This window comes from Palaemon carinicauda, chromosome 21 (assembly GCF_036898095.1).
Source record: "Palaemon carinicauda isolate YSFRI2023 chromosome 21, ASM3689809v2, whole genome shotgun sequence".
Lineage (NCBI taxonomy): Eukaryota > Metazoa > Arthropoda > Malacostraca > Decapoda > Palaemonidae > Palaemon > Palaemon carinicauda.
Genome location: NC_090745.1, coordinates 58841716 through 58862623, shown reverse-complemented (window position 1 = coordinate 58862623; position 20908 = coordinate 58841716). Strand labels below are relative to the sequence as shown.

General features: G+C 38.6%; 1 protein-coding gene across 3 annotated transcripts in view; it reads left to right on the top strand.

Annotated features, from left to right (window-relative positions):
• Polr3F (RNA polymerase III subunit F) overlaps nt 1-20908 on the top strand; it is a 718140-nt gene that overhangs the window by 306768 nt on the left and 390464 nt on the right. For all 3 annotated transcript variants that reach the window (XM_068345021.1, XM_068345020.1, XM_068345019.1), the window contains one exon: nt 16905-17022. In XM_068345021.1, coding sequence (XP_068201122.1) covers nt 16905-17022 — 118 coding nt within the window. The remainder of the gene's footprint in view (nt 1-16904; nt 17023-20908) is intronic.

The following is a 20908-nucleotide window of genomic DNA, read 5'->3' as shown; positions in this document are numbered from 1 at the left end:
TGCCTGAAGATGATCGACACAGCTTGGAATGAGGTTTCACGGCACACCTTGAACTCCTCATGGAAGAAACTGTGTCCAGCTGTTGTAGCAGAACGAGACTTTGAAGGTTTCGATCCCTCAACCGAAGATGAGGCCGTTGATGATCCTGCCCCTGAGGGTGATGTTGAGGAAAAATTTCAATCGGGAGGTCCATGGGGCTTGTTGTCGATGAGGCTGACGTCCATAACCTTATCGAGGAGCACAGGGAGGAGCTTACGACTGAAGACTTAAAGGAGTTAGAGGCAATGCAGTTGACGATCATTCAAGAAGAGCACAGCTCTAGTGGTGGCGAGGACGGGGGGAGACTGAAGAAACAACATCGTCAGAAATAAGGGAAGCTATCGGTTGGTGTGAAAACCTTACAAGTTTCATTGAAAAGAAACACCCAGATAAACTTCACGCAAGTCATCTTATGCAGTGTGTTAATGATAAGTGTATTAGTCACTTTAGGAATATGTTGAGGAATCGTCAGAAACAGGCTTCTTTGGATAGATATTTCTCCAAAAGAGAAATGTCAGAAAGCAAAGACGATAATAGTGATTCTATCAAAAAAGCTAAAAAAGAGTAATTTTTTAAGTTCTAAAAAAAAAATCATAAAAAAAATTTCAAAAGACAAAAATAATAAAAAAAGCATTTTTAATTTTACGTGTTTATTTTTAAGAATAAATTTATTATTAAGTGTACATAACATAATTAGCATTGATACCTTTTTATATCTACCGTCTACTCCCCCCCTCTGCCTCTACCCACTACCAGCTCATGTCACGTCACTCCAAAGGTAAATAAGATTTAATTTTTCCTTTACAGTACTGTACAGTATATAATTTTTATTTATAATGTTGTTTAATTATACACTGTACAGTACTGTACATGTATATCATATATAAGTATACTGTAGTACAGTGCTTACTATACGACTGTATTGTATTTTGTTACATTCTAATTTTCAATGTTTTACCAGGGGTTTTTCAAGCATTAACTATTCCATTGCCTGCCATACGACATTCTCACCATACGATACCAACTCCGGAATGGATTAATGTCGGAAGGGGGGGCCTACTGTATGTGTATATATATACACACATATATATATGTACATATATATATATATATATATATATATATATATATATATATATATATATATATATATATATATATATATATATATGTATATATATATATATATATATATATATATATATATATATATATATATATATATATATATATATATATATATATATATATATATGCACACAGTGAACCCTCGTTTATCGCGGTAGATAGGTTCCAAACCCGGCTGCGATAGCTGAAAATCCGCGAAGTAGGGACACCATATTTACGTATTTATTTAACATGTATATTCAGACTTTTAAAACCTTCCCTTTACGTAGTACTGTTAACAAACTACCCTTTAATGTACAGAACACTTAATGCATGTACTACAGTACCCTAAACTAAAACAGGCACAAATATTAAAGGCGATTTTATATCATGCGTTTCCTAAACATGCCAAAAAGCACGATAAAAAATGACAACCAATGTTTTGTTTACGTTTATCTCTGATCATAATGAAGAAACAGACGCATTTACACATCTGTGTATAGGTTATTTTTGCATCGACAGCAATCTTACTAAGTATTGATTACAGTATATGTTGTTTACTTGATTTTTCTTAGGACTTCCAAATAAATTAAATGAATGTCATTTTTTATAATGTTTTTCTATATGATGCCGCCTGAAACGGAAACCTTCCATTCGTTTACTGTACGCTCCATCTTCGATCGTAATAAACAAACGAAGGCATTAAACGCGCATGATGAAAGTGATAAATAATGATATTAAAAGCTTTTAGTAAATGTGTTATTACAAATATTATTTACCGTATCTATATAAAATCCTACATACGTAGCCAAGCAGGAAAACATTTTTTTTTTTTTTGCGTTTAATCAACGATAACAGACTGCCGCTAATGACCGAATTATAATTTACGATAATTCTAAACTGTTACCAAAGATGATTCTCCATTCCATATCCAAAATACTTTTCCTAACTTCAGTTATAAGTCAACTTGTACCCCCCTCAATTATGAAACCCTCTAAAAAAAAAAAAGTAAGAGACGAAGCAAGTACTCTGCCTATTTTTAAAGTTGTCGAACAATTAAGTTACCGCTATAACGTTCGATGTGACATAGTGTGAGTTGGAGAAAGTAAGGAAAATTGAATCATGATTGATTTTCAATATAAATGAAACTTTGTGAAGCAACAAAGATTTCATTTGTTAGTGAGATAGAGCATTATATAGAATGGCTTCGACAAATCAGAATTTGTCTCTGGATAATCCTACTTGGGAGTATCTTCATAGTAATTTTCGCAAGGCTGAATTACAGAAGCATTGTCGTGACCTTGGTATTACCAAAGTTTAGGTAACGAAGGAGAAGCTTGTTGATATGATAATGGAAAAACGGCGATCACTTCAAGCAGTCGCTCAAGAAAAAGGAGCTATGTCACAAGAGGAAAAATCAGAAATTGAAGAACTGAAAGAAAGGATAAACATCCGTGATTTAGAAATAGAAGAAATGAACGTGGTGATGAAAGCTGCTCAAGTCACAATAAACAAACTAAACGATCGACTGTCTACAGTGGAGGAGCAAGTGAGGAGGCTTAAGGGAACTTCGTCCGATGAAACCACTACAATGAGAGTGACGTCATCACATAGCCTAAATACTGAGAAAACGTTGCTTCTTGGAGATACAAATGTTCTCTCAGCTCGACTATCTGATATATCAAGCCATTGTTTGATTCGAACAATCAAAGAAGGAAACATCGATCTCATCAAGTGCTGGGTTTCGGAAAAACTGACGTGGACACCAGGTAGATGTATTTTGTATTGTGGACTACAGGACATTCTCGATGGGGCAACGGCAGATGACATCTTTGATGCTCTTGGATCCCTTGTTGCTTGTCTTAAACAAAGGAATGAAAATATGGATTTGTATATCTGTGAGATTGCACCTGTAATGCAAGTTGAGGAATACGACGAGAAAATAAATGACTACAATAATAAACTATCAAGCTGGAGTGTTGATAATGGAGTATCAATTATAAAAACAAATTTGCTTTTTAGATTGGGTACAGGAGACGTTGACTCGATGTGTTTTGATGATAATGAAGAAAATAGGGGAGTTTTTCTAAACAGGTATGGGATTTTGAGATTGTTGAATGCAATATCTAAACAATGTACCCATTTTCAATTAAGTAAAAATTGGGAGAAACATAGTGCAGAGTCTACACCTATGATACCTTCTAACAATAGGGGAATTTTTTCAAATAGACACATGAGGAGGGCCTCTAGTGTATTTCAAAACAACAAACCCGAGACCTGGAATAGAGTAGAGCGTCGTAACGCTGGCAAGAGCATGGTAAATCATAATAAGGAATTCCGGAGAGAAATGTATGTAAGACAACCAGAGCAAAATAGGTATAATTCCTTCTCATCTCGGCATAGATATGAAGAAGGGTACCGGGGGAGAAAGCGAGTGGGAGAGGGGAATTCAGTACATGGGTGCTTTAACTGTGGGGAAAGAAACCATCAAGTAGCTACATGTAGATTTGACCACAAGCTGAGATGCGGTACCTGTGAACAATTAGGGCACAAAAGCAAATTTTGTCAGTATCAAAACCAGAATAACTATTATTAGGAAACTGGCAAAGAAGGTAGGGCCGTCTGTAGAAAAGATAAACTGAATGTAGAACACATAAATGCGAGATCACTAATATCATCCTTAGAGGAAATTAAGCTATTGACACATGAAAGGGATATTGATATCTTGTGCATAAGTGAAACATGGTTGGAAGAAAATATCCCTGACAGATATGTAAATATTGATGGTTTTAATTTGTTCCGAAGCAACAGTGGACGGGGTGGTGGCACTTGTATATATGTTAGAAATAACCTTAGTGCAGTTTTGGTAGATGTCAAATTGGAACGCTGTGAGGGTATTGAAAGCACTTGGGTAAAAGTACAGTGTAGGAAACTACCATCCATTATTGTTGGTGCTGTATATAGGCATCCAAATTCCTCTAGGGAAACGTTTATCTATCTTCAAGAAATGTTCCATCTTATTTCCTTAAAAAAACATCCAATGTTAGTGCTTGGAGACTTAAATGATGACTTGCTAAATGAATATTCTAGACTGGGAAAAGTACTAAATATGGAGAACTTGAATCAAGTAATTAAAGAGCCTACTCGGATAACGGAGACTTCTAAAACACTTCTTGATGTTATAATAACGAATAGCATCAATATGGTACTTTCATCAGGTGTAGTAAAATCCCACATATCGGATCACGATCTTATTTTCTGTACTCTTGATATTAGTAAACCTAAACGTTACCCAGAAGTAAAAACATTTAGAAGCTTAAAAAACTATATGAAAGAATCATTTTGTACGCTTCTTAGAAACCACACTCATTTATTAGACGAAATACTCCAAACAGACGATGTGAATGAACAGGCGTTTATTTTAAAAACGGTGATGAATACTTGTATAGAAATAGTTGCACCAACGGAAACAAAGGAAATATACAGGCCACCGGCTCCGTGGATAAGCACCGAAATCAAAGAGGCTATGAAAAACCGCGATCATTTAAGAAACAGGAGAGATTTAGTCAAAGATCAAAGCTCTATAGAACAATATAAACTATCAAAGAATAAAGTAAAATCAATGATGGAATGTGCAAGAGTTAAATACAATCAAAACCAGCTAAAATCTAACAGTAAAAATATGTGGAAAGTGATAAACAAAATTATTCCAAATAAGAAAACAGGAGGAAGGAGGAGTAACTTAGAACATTCGGAAGAAACTAGCGAAAGATTTAATGAATTCTTTGCGAATGTTGGCAAGAAAGTATATGAGGAGGTGAACACAAATAGGGAAGTGAATGAGGAAAATTCCACATTACTAGACGATCAGCATATCATCCATAGAAGAGGGCGTTTTAGGCCAAGTCCGGTTGATGTTGGTAAGGTGGTTCAGGTGGTTAATAGTTTAAAGAACACAAATTCTCATGGTCCTGATAACATTACAAGTCGATTTTTAAAAGATTCAATGTCAGTCATAGGCCTTTATCTTACTGTAATTATAAACACTTCAATCGTAACAGGCAAGGTCCCAATTGAATGGAAATATAGTATAGTAAATCCGCTTTATAAGGAAGGTGACGTTGATGATCCCAGTAATTTTAGACCAATATCTTTGTTATCTATTATGTCAAAAGTATTGGAGAAAATTGTGAGCGACCAACTATACGACTACTTGGAGTCAGAGACATTATTATCTATCACTCAGCATGGTTTCAGAAAACATTTATCTACAGAAACTGCTCTAACAATAATATGTGAACAGATTCACGAAAATATTGATAATAGTAAAATATCTTTGCTTACCTTGTGTGATCTGTCAAAAGCTTTTGATTCTGTGTCCCATAAACTACTTTTAAAAAAGATGATTGATTTAGGTATCGATGATTTTTGGTTTAGAGATTATCTGACAGGTCGGACTCAATCAGTAAAAATAGATAACCACATCTCAAGCAGACAAAAAGTGGAATATGGAGTACCACAAGGCTCGATTCTTGGACCAATTCTATTTAATATTTACGTAAATGACCTTGTTGGTATAAATGACTCTGACATGTTAGTCCAATATGCTGATGATGCGCAATTTCTTCACTCCGGTATGATCGATAACGTAGCAGAAATTCTCAATCGAGCTGAAAGAAATTTAATAAAAGTAAACAAATATTTTTCTGAAAATGGCTTAAAAATGAATGCCAATAAAACTCAATTTTTGTTTATAGGATCTCGTCAATATATTAACCGACTGCCGAACAATATTTCAATTAAAGTAAATAACGACAACATCAAACCAAGTGAAAGCGTAAAAAATCTTGGTGTAATTATTGATAGATTCTTTACTTTTGATAATCATGTAGAAAAGATATATAGCAGAGCTAAGGGAGTGCTGTATTTCCTAAATAGAAATAAAGGTCATTTTGATGAGGCGAGCAGAAAATTAGTTGTTGAAGCATTAGCAATAAGCATAGTATCCTATTGCTCCACGATATGGAATGGATGTTCAAATTTAAACTCTCAAAAAATACAGAAGATTCAAAATTTTGCATCGAAAGTCGCCTCAGGTTATGGGAAAAAATATGATCATGCCTCACCGTATATTAGAAAACTGGAATGGTTAAAGATAGAAAATAAAAAAGTTTATGATGTTTGTATTTTTGTTCATAAAATATTGCATGAACATATACCCCAAAGAATATTAAGATTGGAAACCATCGAGCAGACGAGATCTCGTCAAACTAGGCAGAGCAGCAATCTGATGGTTCCAAGTAGGCGAACAGCAATAGCTGCTGATAGGGCAACTTCAGTCAGGGGACCTAGGTTATGGAACGCACTGCATGTGGATATTAGGGAATGTGGAAATTTACCTGTTTTTAAAAAAGAAATTGAAATCATTCTTATTTGCGAGCCAGCAAGGATTATAATATTCTGGTTGAAGTGTGCAACACATTGGTTACTTTTAAGTGACTAGTTAGCAGTTTGTAATGTATGGATGAAAGGTGATAAACTGAAAATTTAATTTTATTTTATTACTGTATTTTTATTGGCATTGAGGACATTTATTGTCACCATTTTCAGACAAAATGTATTTATATGTGCGTGTGTATTTATCTACTGTATGTATATATTCATTATTGACCGTATGTAAACAAAATGTTACCTTTTTAGACACTACAACGTTCTTGAATTTTTATACATCATGTGTTTTGGACTTGTCTTAGAAACATCCTAATTTACTAAATATAGCTAATTTGTACGTAAATTCTTATTTTTAATGTGGAATTTTAAATAGTTTTATTGCAGACGTAATATATAATTTATGCATTTTAGATCGTAGTAAAATACTATCCTAAATGTATTTTAATAGGTCATTACTATTTAAGAACCTTCCAATGTAAATACATTCTTTATGTAACAGAATACCCATTGTTTTGTGGAATAAAGGAATTATTATTATTATTATTATTATTATTATAGTAAGGAATGAGAGGTAGTGAAAAGTAGCCCAGAGAGAGAGAGAGAGAGAGAGAGAGAGAGAGAGAGAGAGAGAGAGAGAGAGAGAGAGAGAGAGAGAGAGAGAGAGAGAGAGAGAGAGTGTGTGTTCGTACGCGCATATTCTTGAGACCGGCAGCTAGACGTCAGCTGATCTGATCACAGCCAAAAGTAAAACAAAAAGAAGTGAACAATACCCGAAATTTAAAAACGAAAGTACACGCTTTCTTAATGTGCAATTAACTATTTAAAGAGTAGCAATTTTCTAGAATAAAATGATGTTTTCCCCAAAAATAGTGGTTTGCTGATGAAATCGGATGCCGTATTTAAGCTACGATTTAAATGGATGTATACACGGTATATATGTTTTACGTACACTATTTTACGCTTGTTTTGTTGTAGGATATGTACGCTTATTCGAGATGTGATTTTTGCAACAAAGAATATTATTGGATGCAGTACTACGTATACATACAAAAGATTCATGGAAAAGATGCACTTCCATTACATTTGTAGTAGTAGCCATCAGCAGCCTTAAATCCACGATATATTTCTTTTAATATATATACATGCGTAATGAAAAAAGTCTGTGAAGTCGTGAATCCGCGATTGTCGAACTGCGAAGTAGCGAGGGCTCACTTTATATATATATATATATATATATATATATATATATATATATATATATATATATATATATATATATATATATATATATATATATATATATATATATATATATATATATATATATATATATATATATATATATATATATATATATATATATATATATATATATATATATATATATATATATATATATATATATATATATATATATATATATATATATATATATATATATATATATATATATATATATATATATATATATATATATATATATATATATATATATATATATATATATATATATATATATATATATATATATATATATATATATATATATATATATATATATATATATATATATAATATATATATATATATATATATATATATATATATATATATATATATATATATATATATATATATATATATATATATATATATATATATATATATATATATATATATATATATATATATATATATATATATATATATATATATATATATATATATATATATATATATATATATATATATATATATATATATATATATATATATATATATATATATATATATATATATATATATATATATATATATATATATATATATATATATATATATATATATATATATATATATATATATATATATATATATATATATATATATATATATATATATATATATATATATATATATATATATATATATATATATATATATATATATATATATATATATATATATATATATATATATATATATATATATATATATATATATATATATATATATATATATATATATATATATATATATATATATATATATATATATATATATATATATATATATATATATATATATATATATATATATATATATATATATATATATATATATATATATATATATATATATATATATATATATATATATATATATATATATATATGAAAACATTCTTAATGTTTATGTATATATATATGTGTATAGAAATGCTGTTTCCTTTTCAGTGTTTGTGCTGTGCGTGTGATATATATACGACACAACACTTGCGCAAGGCCAGGACATTTCCACTTCGTGGGGAATGACCTCTCCCCCTCTGGTCCATCGGTTTTCCCGTCGGCATATAACCGTTGACTCGGCCGCCGCATGGGAATCGTCATCGCCTTGACCCTCCTCATTCAACTGTTGTCTTCACCCTTTCCCTTTTCCTACGGGAAACATGGATTACCGAGCGAAAGGAGTGTGGTCTCTCAGAGATTGACTACGGTCTTTCTCTTCTCAAGGTTGTTCACCTTTCAACAACAGTGTACTAATGGGAAGAGCACCTTTCTTGTTTGCGGGTAAGGTGGCACTTCCGGTTGTTTTTCTAAATCATTTTAGTGAAATTATAATTGTAATTTTAACTTTTCAGCTTCTCTGTGGGAACACTTCCCTTCAGAACATCAGTGGTTCTCACTATCAGTGAATATTCTTAGCTGATTTAAATAATTGTAATCCTGGTTTTTATTACAGTTACTCCGCTCCCCCTTCTCCCGTGGATGTCGACTGGGGAAGGGAGGGCGCAATACTTATTTTTATGCTGTTCCCTCGGTGATCCTCTTTGGGGTTCCTCCCTAACGAATTTTCTTTTAAATAATTTATTCTATTTTTCCTCAGTTAGCTATGCAGTTTTTTTCGTTCGACTAAGAGTGCCGACAAAGCAGAGCTGTTTTGTTCATGCTTGGGGAATCTGCTGTCACTGCCGTCCCTCAGAGGACGTCATCATGGGCGTCATCCCTTCTCTTAGAAGTACACCCGTGACAACATGACCAGCACTTCAGATCATCTTAGAACGCCAACCATGAGGCTTGCCTCCAAGGGTTGGACAACTTTCCCTTCCGAGGGAAAGTTTCCTCCCCAGGTGTGAGGTTGTTTCTCCCTTCCGAGGGAGAACTTCCCACATCTTAATAAATTCATCGTCTCCGACTGGTGTTACTTATATTTATGCTGTTCCCTCGGTGATCCTCTAAGGGGTTCCTCCCTAACGAATTTGCATTTAAATAATTTATTGTATTTTTCCTCAGTTAGCTATGCAGTTTTCTTCGTTCGACCAAGAGTGCCGACGAAGCAGAGCTGTTTTGTTCATGCCTGGGGAATCTGCTGTCACTGCCGTCCCTCAGAGGACGTCATCATGGGCGTCATCCCTTTTCTTAGAAGTACACCCGTGACAACATGATCAGCACTTCAGATCATCTTAAAACGCCAACCAGGAGACTCGCCTCCAAGGGTTGGACAACTTTCTCTTCCGAGGGAAAGTTTCCTCCCCAGGTGTGAGGTTGTTTCTCCCTTCCGAGGGAGAACTTCCCACATCTTAATAAATTCATCGTCTCCAACTGCTGTTGCTACCTTCGTCCAGACTACTTCCCCCTTGCTGAGTCTCTCTTCCTTCAGGGGCGGAGCATAGTCTTAGGCAAGTCTCTCCTACGAAGTGTTCACCTCTCTCGTTCGCGAGAGGCCACTCATAGAGACTCCTCTTTGGAGAATCGCTACTGTTGAAGGTCAGCTTGCTGATCCCCCTGACCTCATGGGCGTCATCCCTTCTCTCAGAAGTACGCCCGTGGCAACACCTGATCAGTATTTCATCTTCGAGGAAGGTTGTTTCCCGCTTCCGAGGGAGAACTGCCTGCATCTTAATCACTTCACAGACTCCGACTGCTGTTGCTGTCTTCGCCTAGCCGACACTTCGCCCCTTGCTGAGTCTCTCTTCCTTTGGGGGCAGAGCATAATCTTAGGCAAGTCTCTCCTGAAGTGATCACCTCTCTCACGAGAGGGGCCACTCATAGAGACTCCTCTTCGGAGGATCACTACTGCTAAGGTCAGCTTGCTGTTCCACCGGGCCTCATGGTCATCATCAGTTCTTGATCGTCCTACCAGCAGACCTACCAGCACAACCTTGTGCTGCAGCTTAGTCCGGGGACTTCGGTCCTGGACTCTTCTATGGACCTTTCACGGTCGTCATCGGTGGATGTTCGCCCTTCCAAAGGGCACATCCCAGTTCCTGATTGTCCTGCCAGCTGACCTGCCGACCTACCAGCGCAACCTTATGCTGCAGTTAGTCCTTGGACTTTGGTCCTGGACTCTTCCGTGGACCTTTCACAGTCGCCATCAATGGATGCTCGCCCTTCCAAAGGGCTCATCCCAGTTTCTGGTCGTCCTGCCAGCCGACCTGCCGACCTACCAGTGCTATCTTACGCTACAGTTAATCCTTGGACTGTGGTCCTGGACTCTTCTGTGGATCATTCCTGCACCTGTGCGCCAGTGTTTTCCTACGCGCCTGCGCTCATGTGCGCCAGTATTATCATGCGCGCCATTGCTTCCGTGCGCGCCACGCAATTGCATGCTTGTGTACCCGCCCTGCGCAACCAAAACCCTACCCAGTGCCTTACTGCGCCCCAGCGCTCACCTGTGCTCTCATATTCAGCACCCATCTGCTCACTTGCGCTTGCCAGTGCACTAACTCTTCACAAAGAGCCAGCTCTTGCCCGTTCGCCAGCGCTCTTCTGCGCTCTCCTGTGCTCTCTGACCAGCGCTCTTCTGCGCTCTCCTGTGCTCTCTGACCAGCGCTCTCCTGCGTAGTTGTGGTCTCAGATCCAATGTGCCAGCTCTTGCCAAAGAGCCCGTGCTCGCAGATCCAATGCTCGCCAGTGCACCAGCTCTTGCCAGAGAGCCAGCGCTCACCTGCACACCAGCGCTGGACTGCTCTTCAGCGCTCTTCTGCGCATTCACCAAGAACTGCGCTTCAGCAGAAACTGAGCACCAGTATCATGCTGTGTGCTATCGCTCCAGTACTCTCCTGCACACTCTCGCAATAGGCAAAAAGGAATAAAACTTTAGATAGGTCGCCATTGCACCATTCTTCTCCCCGCAAATGCATAACATGGCCGCCGGGAAAAGAGGAAAGAGGCTTCACAGAAGGATTCAAGATCCCGAAGACTTCATCTTCCAAGGGGAATCAAAACCAGGAATCCTTGGTCCCTGTCTCTTCTGAAGTTTTTTTCTTGACAGACCACCGTCAGCAAACAAGAAAGCAACAGATTGATCTCTAGATCACTGTTTGCTGATGGCTAGTTCATGGTTTGCTGATCACTAGCTCGCCGATCACCAGAATGCCAATTGCTAGCTCAGCTCTGATCATTGACCTCTAGTCCCTCCGATGACTTACGATCTCCGGTTGCTAGCGTGCCAATCACCGAGTGCTAGTCAATAACCAGTCATCAGCTTGCCAATCACTAGATCACAGATGGGCAGCTCATCTTTCTTCGATCATCGAACTCAGCTCGCTGATCATCAATGGCTTACTATCACAAACTGACTATCATTAAACCATTCTGCTGTCTCTCAGGGCTCTCAAAGCCGATTACCAACTTATCGCCAACCTATCTTGGCTGACTGACCAGACAGCCTTCATCAGCCTGTCAGTTACCATCCTCGGCTCACAGACCGCCGATTCACCGATCATCGACAATTCGCCAGCAGTTCGTGACTCGGACTTACTAGTCAACCTCTGCCCGTAGATCCCTAGATCAGAAGGTATACAACACTTCTCGCTACTGGCCGTTCGCCATCGCACTAAAGTGATCGGCAAACGATCGACAACCCTCATCAGCGGCTTGTCGACAGGGGACTACTTGCCAGCACTCTCCAATTGCACAGTAACCACAATACCCAACCGTTAACCTTTGATTAACATTCGCCAGACTGATTCTATTCTAAGGAATAGCATCAATCCCATCGGGGCGCATGGTAGGGTTAAGCGTTGCCTTCCTTCTGTCAGTTAAAGGAATTCTCTCTAAGGGAAGAATCCTTACAGAGGGTATCGCGTCCTATCCTTTACACCACGAGTCAAGACCACAGCTTCAACAATCACCCATACGAAAGGATCCGCAATGAGCTGTCCCTTTAGTTTGATGTCCACACCATGTTGGAGTTTGGACAAGGATAAGACCTCAGGTCTTCATTTGCACACTGGACCTAAAGGACACATACTTCCAGGCCCAAACCATCCATGTAGGAAGGCTGCAAGATTCAGTCTAGGCAAACAAGAAACACCAGTTCAGGGCACTGTGCTTCGGTCTTTCGACTACACCCATCCTGGTCTCACAGGATCGGCTTCTGTCTCCTCCGTTTCGGGACGACTGACAGACCTTAGCAGACCCAGTGGCAACCATGCATTAGCACCGGAACATCTGAAGTCTTTTTACCTAGATCCAGTGATCAAGGTAAACCTGGGGAAGTCTTCCCTACTTCCCTCCCAGAAGACTGGTGTATCTGGGAATGATTCAAGACACCAATCTCCACAAAACTTTCTCAAAATGAAAAGAACTCCTATCCCAGAGTGATCTGAGTCCGATTGGAATCAGGCCGTCGATCCCCTAAACATTCTGACCCCCATGGGACCAGAAGTTTGGATGAACCTCAAGGGATGGGTGTCAGTCGAGAATCTACAGAGCGGTATGACCTTCTTATCCTTCCCCACCCCTTGGACTTGATGCTGTGCTTAGAACACATCAAAAGAAGAGAGGAAGGACTATACTGCTGCACCACATGACCTCAGCCCTTTGGACAGAGTCCGAAAGTACCTTCACTAAAATCTCTTAAGAGATGAAGGCTAACTTTCCGGTCCTTCAGCAGCATCATCGGTTCCTATCAGACCACTCAGTGATGTGATGGGCGGCATTACCACACACCACATAGAGGCTTACATCGACAAGCAAGAAGGAACTTTCTTGCAGCCTCTTCCCATCTAACAGTATAAACACTAAGATGGGCCAAAGTCCGTTCGGGGCCACTATCAGCCCGCTTCATTTCAGACTAGAGGAATGTGCTCGCCGACAATCTGTTTGCAACGCCCCTGATCCTCAGGCTGCCGTTGCTCCCCAGCCCTAAGCCCCAAGGCTCTCTGGAAAAAAACAGGCCAACAACGTTGGGTACAACAATAACGTTTACGTTTCGTCCCTGTTTTGTCTGGAGAAGGGCACTCAAGAAGGCTAGAACATCGGTCAGCCTCTCAAGGACTCTCATAGCTCCGCTATGGCATTATGCAGAACGGTTTCCAAACCTTCTGCAGCTCCTGATAGTGTCTCCAAGAGAACCCTCTCCACATCACATACATCCCACTTTGATACCTACCACAAGCTATAGCTTTGCTATGATTGTGCGCCTGGAGACTACCCAGTACCTCCTCTCCCACAGAGGCTTTTCGCAATAAGTTGCAAAAAGGTTGTCTAGATATCTGAGGAATTCCTCAGCATCAGTCTACTAGGCAGTATAACTTTTTGTGTGGTTGGTGTCATGAGAAAGTGTCTTTCTCCACTCGATACCTCTATTCCAGCAATAGTGGAATCCTCGAGTATATGCAAGAGGAAAAGACCCCCTTTTCAGGTTCAACAAGTAAAGACGATCACTCAACCTTGATCCTTCACCTTCAAACTGAAAGGAAGGGACATCCTCTCATCGCTAGACCTTTCCTAGCTCATACGGACTTACAACTTGTCTTTCTCCAGTCGGAATTGAGACCTTCCACTCGGAACCTGGTTCAAATTCTCCGGTCTCTAAAGAGACCTCCTTATGTTCCACTTCACCAGGCAACAAATTTTCACCTGGTTTAAGAAGACAATGTTCCAACACACTCTGACAGCAGCCATACGAGTCAATGAAACTTCATGGTCTCTCTTTCGACATCGCCCAGTAATGAGAAGGGCGAAAGGCAGTGTTCAGTTTCGTCCCCGAGTACGTCGCCAGACAAAGTCTCTAGAGGTGACAGATCCTACACAAGTCTCCACTCGGTAACGAACGATCCAGATCACCCGTTACTGTACCCAGGGTAAGGTATGAGACTCTACCTTAAGAGAATGGCAACAGCCCACCCAGGTCCCTTCTCTTGTCATCAGCACTGGGAGAGACTAAAGGAGGATCACCAAAACATCATCTCAACATGACGACTCACGATGTCAGGGGCGCCTTCTAAGCAGATTACTCTGTGATGCAGGTTTTACAAGAAAGGATGTGAATGCTCCAGGTGACTTTCACAACCTTTCTCCTGCAAGACGTGACCCACAGGAGCTCGATATGATCTCTATCAGTCCGGTGGTGGCTGCACAACAGCTGGTTGTATACCTCAAGCTCCTTATTGGACAAGTAGCAGAAGGTTGAGGGCACTGTTACCCGGTTTTAGTCTGTGTGAATGAAAAGGTTTGACTGGCTCTTATTCTTTTCTTCATCATACCCTCTCGTGGGGAAAGCAGCATCCTGGGTTCTCTGCATAAGCTGACCTCAAATCACTGCAGGTAAACTGTGCTCCCTTGTGTACCTAGTATTAAGCTAATACTGTTGCTTCCCCATACCCTGGCGAGGTGGTATTGGAAAAGATTTGGTTACATCAGTTTTTTTCCTACAATAGACTCGGAATAACTTTACCTGGACAGTCACACTTCTGCATGTCTCAACACACAGCTTGCGTAGGCCGCATTTAGCGAGGGCAGGGACTCCTTATTTTTTAGTACTAATATACTTAGATAAGGAGCCCCCGTGTAAAGCCAAAAGCCAGATTTGCAGGGACGTCCACCCTTCCTAATGGGTGAGTCACCCCTAATAAATAGTGTGGTTTGTATTTCAGTTACGGAACAAATGACAAATTCGTAGATAATTTGTATTTTTCCTAACTATACAAACCTTAGCTATTTATACAAACTTGCCCGCCAGCCCTATCCCCCTTGAAGTCCTACCTCCAAGCAAAGTGAGCTAAATCACAGGTGTGTGAAGGGGAGTGGTAGCAAGCTACCCCCCCCCCCCATCCCCCGCTAACTAGCGGTGTGGGTAGTTAACCCTTGTTAAATTTTAATAGCTCGTCATTTCAGCTCCGCAGAAAGTATAACCCCCCTAATAAATAGCTAAGGTTTGTATAGTTAGGAAAAATACAAATTATCTACAAATTTGTCATTTTAATAAACTGCCATGCACTTCTCCATCCCAGAAATTCCTGAACCTGAAGGGTGTTCAGTATCACAAAAATTTCCAGGCAAATCATGTGCCTGTAAGCCTTACTTCCAACAATATGTCTTGAGCCCACCAATGAGGATCGTCCCACCTTTTCACCAGTTGTGGTTTATTTTCATATCACTGGAGCACAAGTTGTGTCCTGATCAGATTTTTTCCAATGATAATTTAGATGAAACTAGAGAATCCTCATTTCTAAGCAGCCAATTGAAAAGAACCTCTTTAGAGATGCCATGATCCCAAGTAACCTCATCCACATCTGAACCCACTTTAAATTGGTCACACATTGGACACAAGTTTATGGTGACGGGCCAACACCAGCCATATATATCGCAATGAGTGTTCGGTACCCCTACAGTAAGGTATATATTGACTGAATGTCCCACTCTTTGCTTACTTAAGAAATAGATATCTGCTTGAGGTTGAAGGTGGGTATGGCAGGTTCATCCTTACCAACGTTCTTAGGCAAGATGTGTTTTACAATATTAGTGGGGGTTTTAGATTATTTCAGAAGCAGGTCTTCTGAAAATCTATTTAACTTTTTTACTTGACCTGTTTGTACAGATGGTTTTAGATAACTTTTTTACTTGACCTGTTTGTTCAGATGGTTTTAGATTGAATTTCCTTCTATAGTTTATTTATAACAGATGATATTGGTGTTAATGACCTTCGATATCAGGGTGCCAGACACCCAAAATCAATCAATTATTCCACATCTGAACTGAACAATACAGTACTTGCATCTGCATGAATTTCTCAATCAAAAGAATGAAAGACAGCATCCTCTTTTCTGATGGAAAAGACAGGGAAAAAACTTGCTATTATCATCCTCCCAGATATAGAATCCTTTGGGATGGAAGAGTCAGCAGTATAAAGTTCTGGCGAGTATAAAAATAAAAAAATTTGTTATTAAAATTTCATTAAGTATAACTTAAGGAAATTTTTTAATTCATAAATAAATATTACATTATTCAATGGTTAAGTTTATGAACAAAATTCTACTTCATATTTGGTTTCTAACTACTGTATTCTGCTTATTTCAGAGTCATCCAGCTTTGTGGAGAGTTCAAACAAGGGATAACTTATCAGATAATTCAAAATGATATGCCAACTTTGAAATTAGCGCAGATCGTCGATGTCATAAATAAGCTCTTAGCAACTGTAAGTAAAATCAAAGATTTGTTTCTACATGTAATACAAACCCTTGTCTTTTAATAGGAGTATGACTTCAACCAAGCTGGAATGGCTATTATACTTTTAACAAAGTAATCATAGTTACCTGTCAGGTGGAGCAACCTTCTCTTTGACTTCCACTGCGGTGGTGTACTTCCTCACGTCCTATTTCTGGCTTTTTAATAATTTTCTTTTTTCTTTTATCTTCAAGAGTTTTTGGCTGAGACAGAATCAATGTCGCACCCACTTCACAAGTCGTTCCCATTGAAATCACTGTCAAACTTTGTTGGTAAGGGTACCCGACGTTCCTGGTCATCCTCGTCAATCATTTTAGTTTCCCCAGCTACCTTCAAAACTATTATTCAAGAATGCAATTTCCTTTTTTTCTAAGAGACTGGATATGGGGGGACTCAGGGTCCGTGACGGCTAGTCTCTAAGAGCCCACTGTATCTGATTGATGGTCACTTCAGTAACTTTCATGAAAAACTCCTTGTAGCCAAGGTCCTAAAGGTGGCTACTTGGCAATCAAATTCAGTTTTTATCTCTTTATTAGAAGTGTTACAGTCTCTTGGTGACCTTAGTTCCTTGGTACCCCTGATTCCAACAGGATAGGTCATCTGCCCAGAGATTTAATTATTTCCTTACTTTATATATATGATGTTTGTGATAGAGTATTTGTATTTTTTTATATAGGCTTAGAATGTCATACCTTGTGTTGGGCTACTTTGGTTTGGTATGGTATGGTTGGGTGATGTGTTAGTTTGAGTTAGGAAAATGCTATTTCCCAGTCCTTTTTTTATTTTATATCCTCAAGAGGTTGAGGGTCGGACTTATAACTGACTCTGGGCGACTTTGTCGTCAGTCACTCTTGGTTCCTTTTTTAGTCAGAATAAGTAATGCTGTTGTTTGGTGTAGGAACATTGATCTGCATCTTCTATACCCCCAATGTATCCTAACACTAGACCAGCAGTCTGATCGGGCACTTTCATTGTCAGGCGAATTGCTATCTGCCGATGCTAGATGTTGCTTGGTGGCAGATGTACAGTGATACCTCGGTAGTCGAACGACTCTATACTCGAACAATTCGGAGTTCGACCAAAATTTTCGAGAAATTTTTGCTGCGGTGCTCGACCAAAAATTCGGTACTCGACCAGCCGAACACGTGACGACCGCATGGGCTTTGTGATGATCGCGCCATCTCGGCCACTCTCGCTTGTTCGGGAAGCATCAGTTCTCTCGAGAGCGTCACTCAGACAACGCGCGATCAGCATTCGTTGTGATTTAGTGATTTTCAGTGCTTTTAATTGCTTTTTTAGCTTTCATAATGAGTCCCAAGAAAGTAATGAGTGTTAAGGGGAAGGAGAAGAGGAAAACAGTGCGAACAACGATCGAGTTGAAGAAGGAAATTATAGCGAAATATGAGAATGGTGTACGAGTGTCCGATTTAGCGGTAGAATACGGAATGGCGAAGTCGACCATTTCTACGTTTTTAAAGCATAAAGAAATGATTAAGAAGGCGAATGTTGCAACGGGAGTTACGGCGGTAACTAAGCAAAGGCCACAAGTGATTGAGGAGATGGAAAAGTTGCTTTTAATATTTATTAAAGAAAAACAGTTGGCCGGGGAAAGTGTTAGTGAAGCGTTCATTTGTGAAAAAGCGTTGCATATCTATGAAGAATTAGTGAAGAAAAGTCCGAGTACCAGTGAAAGTGATTCATTTACATTTAAAGCGAGCAGGGGTTGGTTTGAAAAGTTTCGTAATAGAACAGGTATTCGTAATAGAACAGGTATTCATCATTTTCGAAGAATACTGCAGAGGAGGAAGAAACAATTAACAATAGACCAGTTTTTCACAAAAGAAAAGAAAGCTGCTACATCAAAGCCTGTTTCTCCTCCAAAGAAGAGACAAAGAAGAGAAGAAACCCCTGAAATAGATCTGCCCACCCTTTCATTGGAGAGAGAAACAACTCCTGAAGGAGAACTACCCCGCCACATCATGGAAGGGGACTCTCCTTCCAAGCAGTAACCTCCCCCTTCCATCCTCTCCACATCCATCCCTGTATGCCATCGAACCGCTGCTCAAAGGTATGTTCACTACAGTACAGAAAATGGTTTAAAATTGTTTTATTTTAGTACAGTAAATGGTTTAAAATTGTTTTATAGGATTTTCTGACCAATTTCATACACATTTAGATAATTATTGTTGTTTAGGTACACGTTTTATTAATATTTTGGGCCTGTTCGAGTGCTTGGGAACGGAATAGAATATATACCATTATTTCTTATGGGGAAAAAAAATTCGGTACTCGAACAAATCGGAGGTCGAACACGGATCTCGAACGGATTATGGTCGAGTACCGAGGTATCACTGTACTTGGTCAGTGTTTGTGATCTTGACTGGCTGTTGTCATAACTCCAAGTCTTAACACTGGAATTGTCAGTTTAGGCACAAACTTCATTCACAAGTCTCCTACTACCTATCATCTCTATTTTTGCGACATCGTCTTCTCCTTGTGGTGGCAGGTAGTCTGCCGATCAGTGTTGGCAACCTTGGCTGGTGTTTGTCATAACCCCAGGTTGCCTAACACGGAAAGACTCAGACAATCCTGGCACTCATTCCATGCACTTGTCGTCTACTACCTGTCCTCTCTCTTTTGCCGACAGCTAGTCTGCTGGTTGGTGTTGGCGACCCTGATCTGTTAGATGTTTTCCCGCTATCACCTAACACTTAACCAATGAGACATTTAGTCTCTCTCCAGGAGATGGAGTTGCCAACTTTGCCTTTTCCCTCCTTTTTTATGTAATTTTCAGGAGTGGTTTGGTATTTGTTAGTGCTTTCTGTCGGGGCCTTTGAGGACTTGTCATAAGGTGTCCTGGCTTCTGTTCTGATACTAACTGTTTATGTGCTCCCCTTTTTTAGCCGTCAGACGTTTCCAGTTCATGCTGAATCAATTTCCCAGATTAAATGACTCAGGAAGAATACAGATTATTGTACTTTTAAAGCTTGTAATTTTTTCTAACAATACAAATCTGAGTCCTCTAAGTTACACTGGCTTCCTCAACTCCCCTGCCACTCCTAGTGTAAGGGTCAAATTGAGTGTTGCTCCATATATTGTGTGAATGGGCTCTACCCACCAACCCACAGACAACTATGCTTGCCTTGTTAAAAGTTTAAGGGCCGTTCCAGCTTGGCTGAAGTGCTACTCCTGTTAAAGTACAGCTGTTTGTATAATTAGGAAAAATGCAAATTACATTACAATTGAAAATTTATATTTTGTTGCAAACTTGACATAAATCTGTCTAACCATCATCCAGTGACTGTCAATATTGGGTTTAGCTTATGGTATATTAAAATCACCTTTTGGTCCCACACAAATACAAATCCTCATTCTTTATATAGGAGTATGATATTCAGTGAAGCGTGAACAAGGCTGTTAAAACTTTTAATGAGGTGTCAACAACCAACTGGTCGTTATCACTGACAAACAATTTGATCTCAGCCATGGTTGTGGACAGATTTTCTCAACTTCTCTGGATACTTGGCTGAAATTAAAACTTTTCCCCTTTCTCTTTCCAGGTTGTGTGTTTGTGTATATCTTGGTGAGGTATACCAGATATGTGGATGTGCCCAGAAGTTTTGGGCCGTAGTTGGGGCATGTTTACAGGTAGTCATTGACTTGACGACATATGCGACTTATGACTGTTCGACTTTACGACCAATTTTTAATTGTGATGGCGTTATAAGTCTTCGAAAATAATACACTAATAAGATAACTGTTTCCATAGAAATAGTCTATTAATTGTATAAAAATGAATTAATTTATCTTGGTAAGCTAGTATTTTCTTTTATTGATAAAAATATATTAAGAAAACT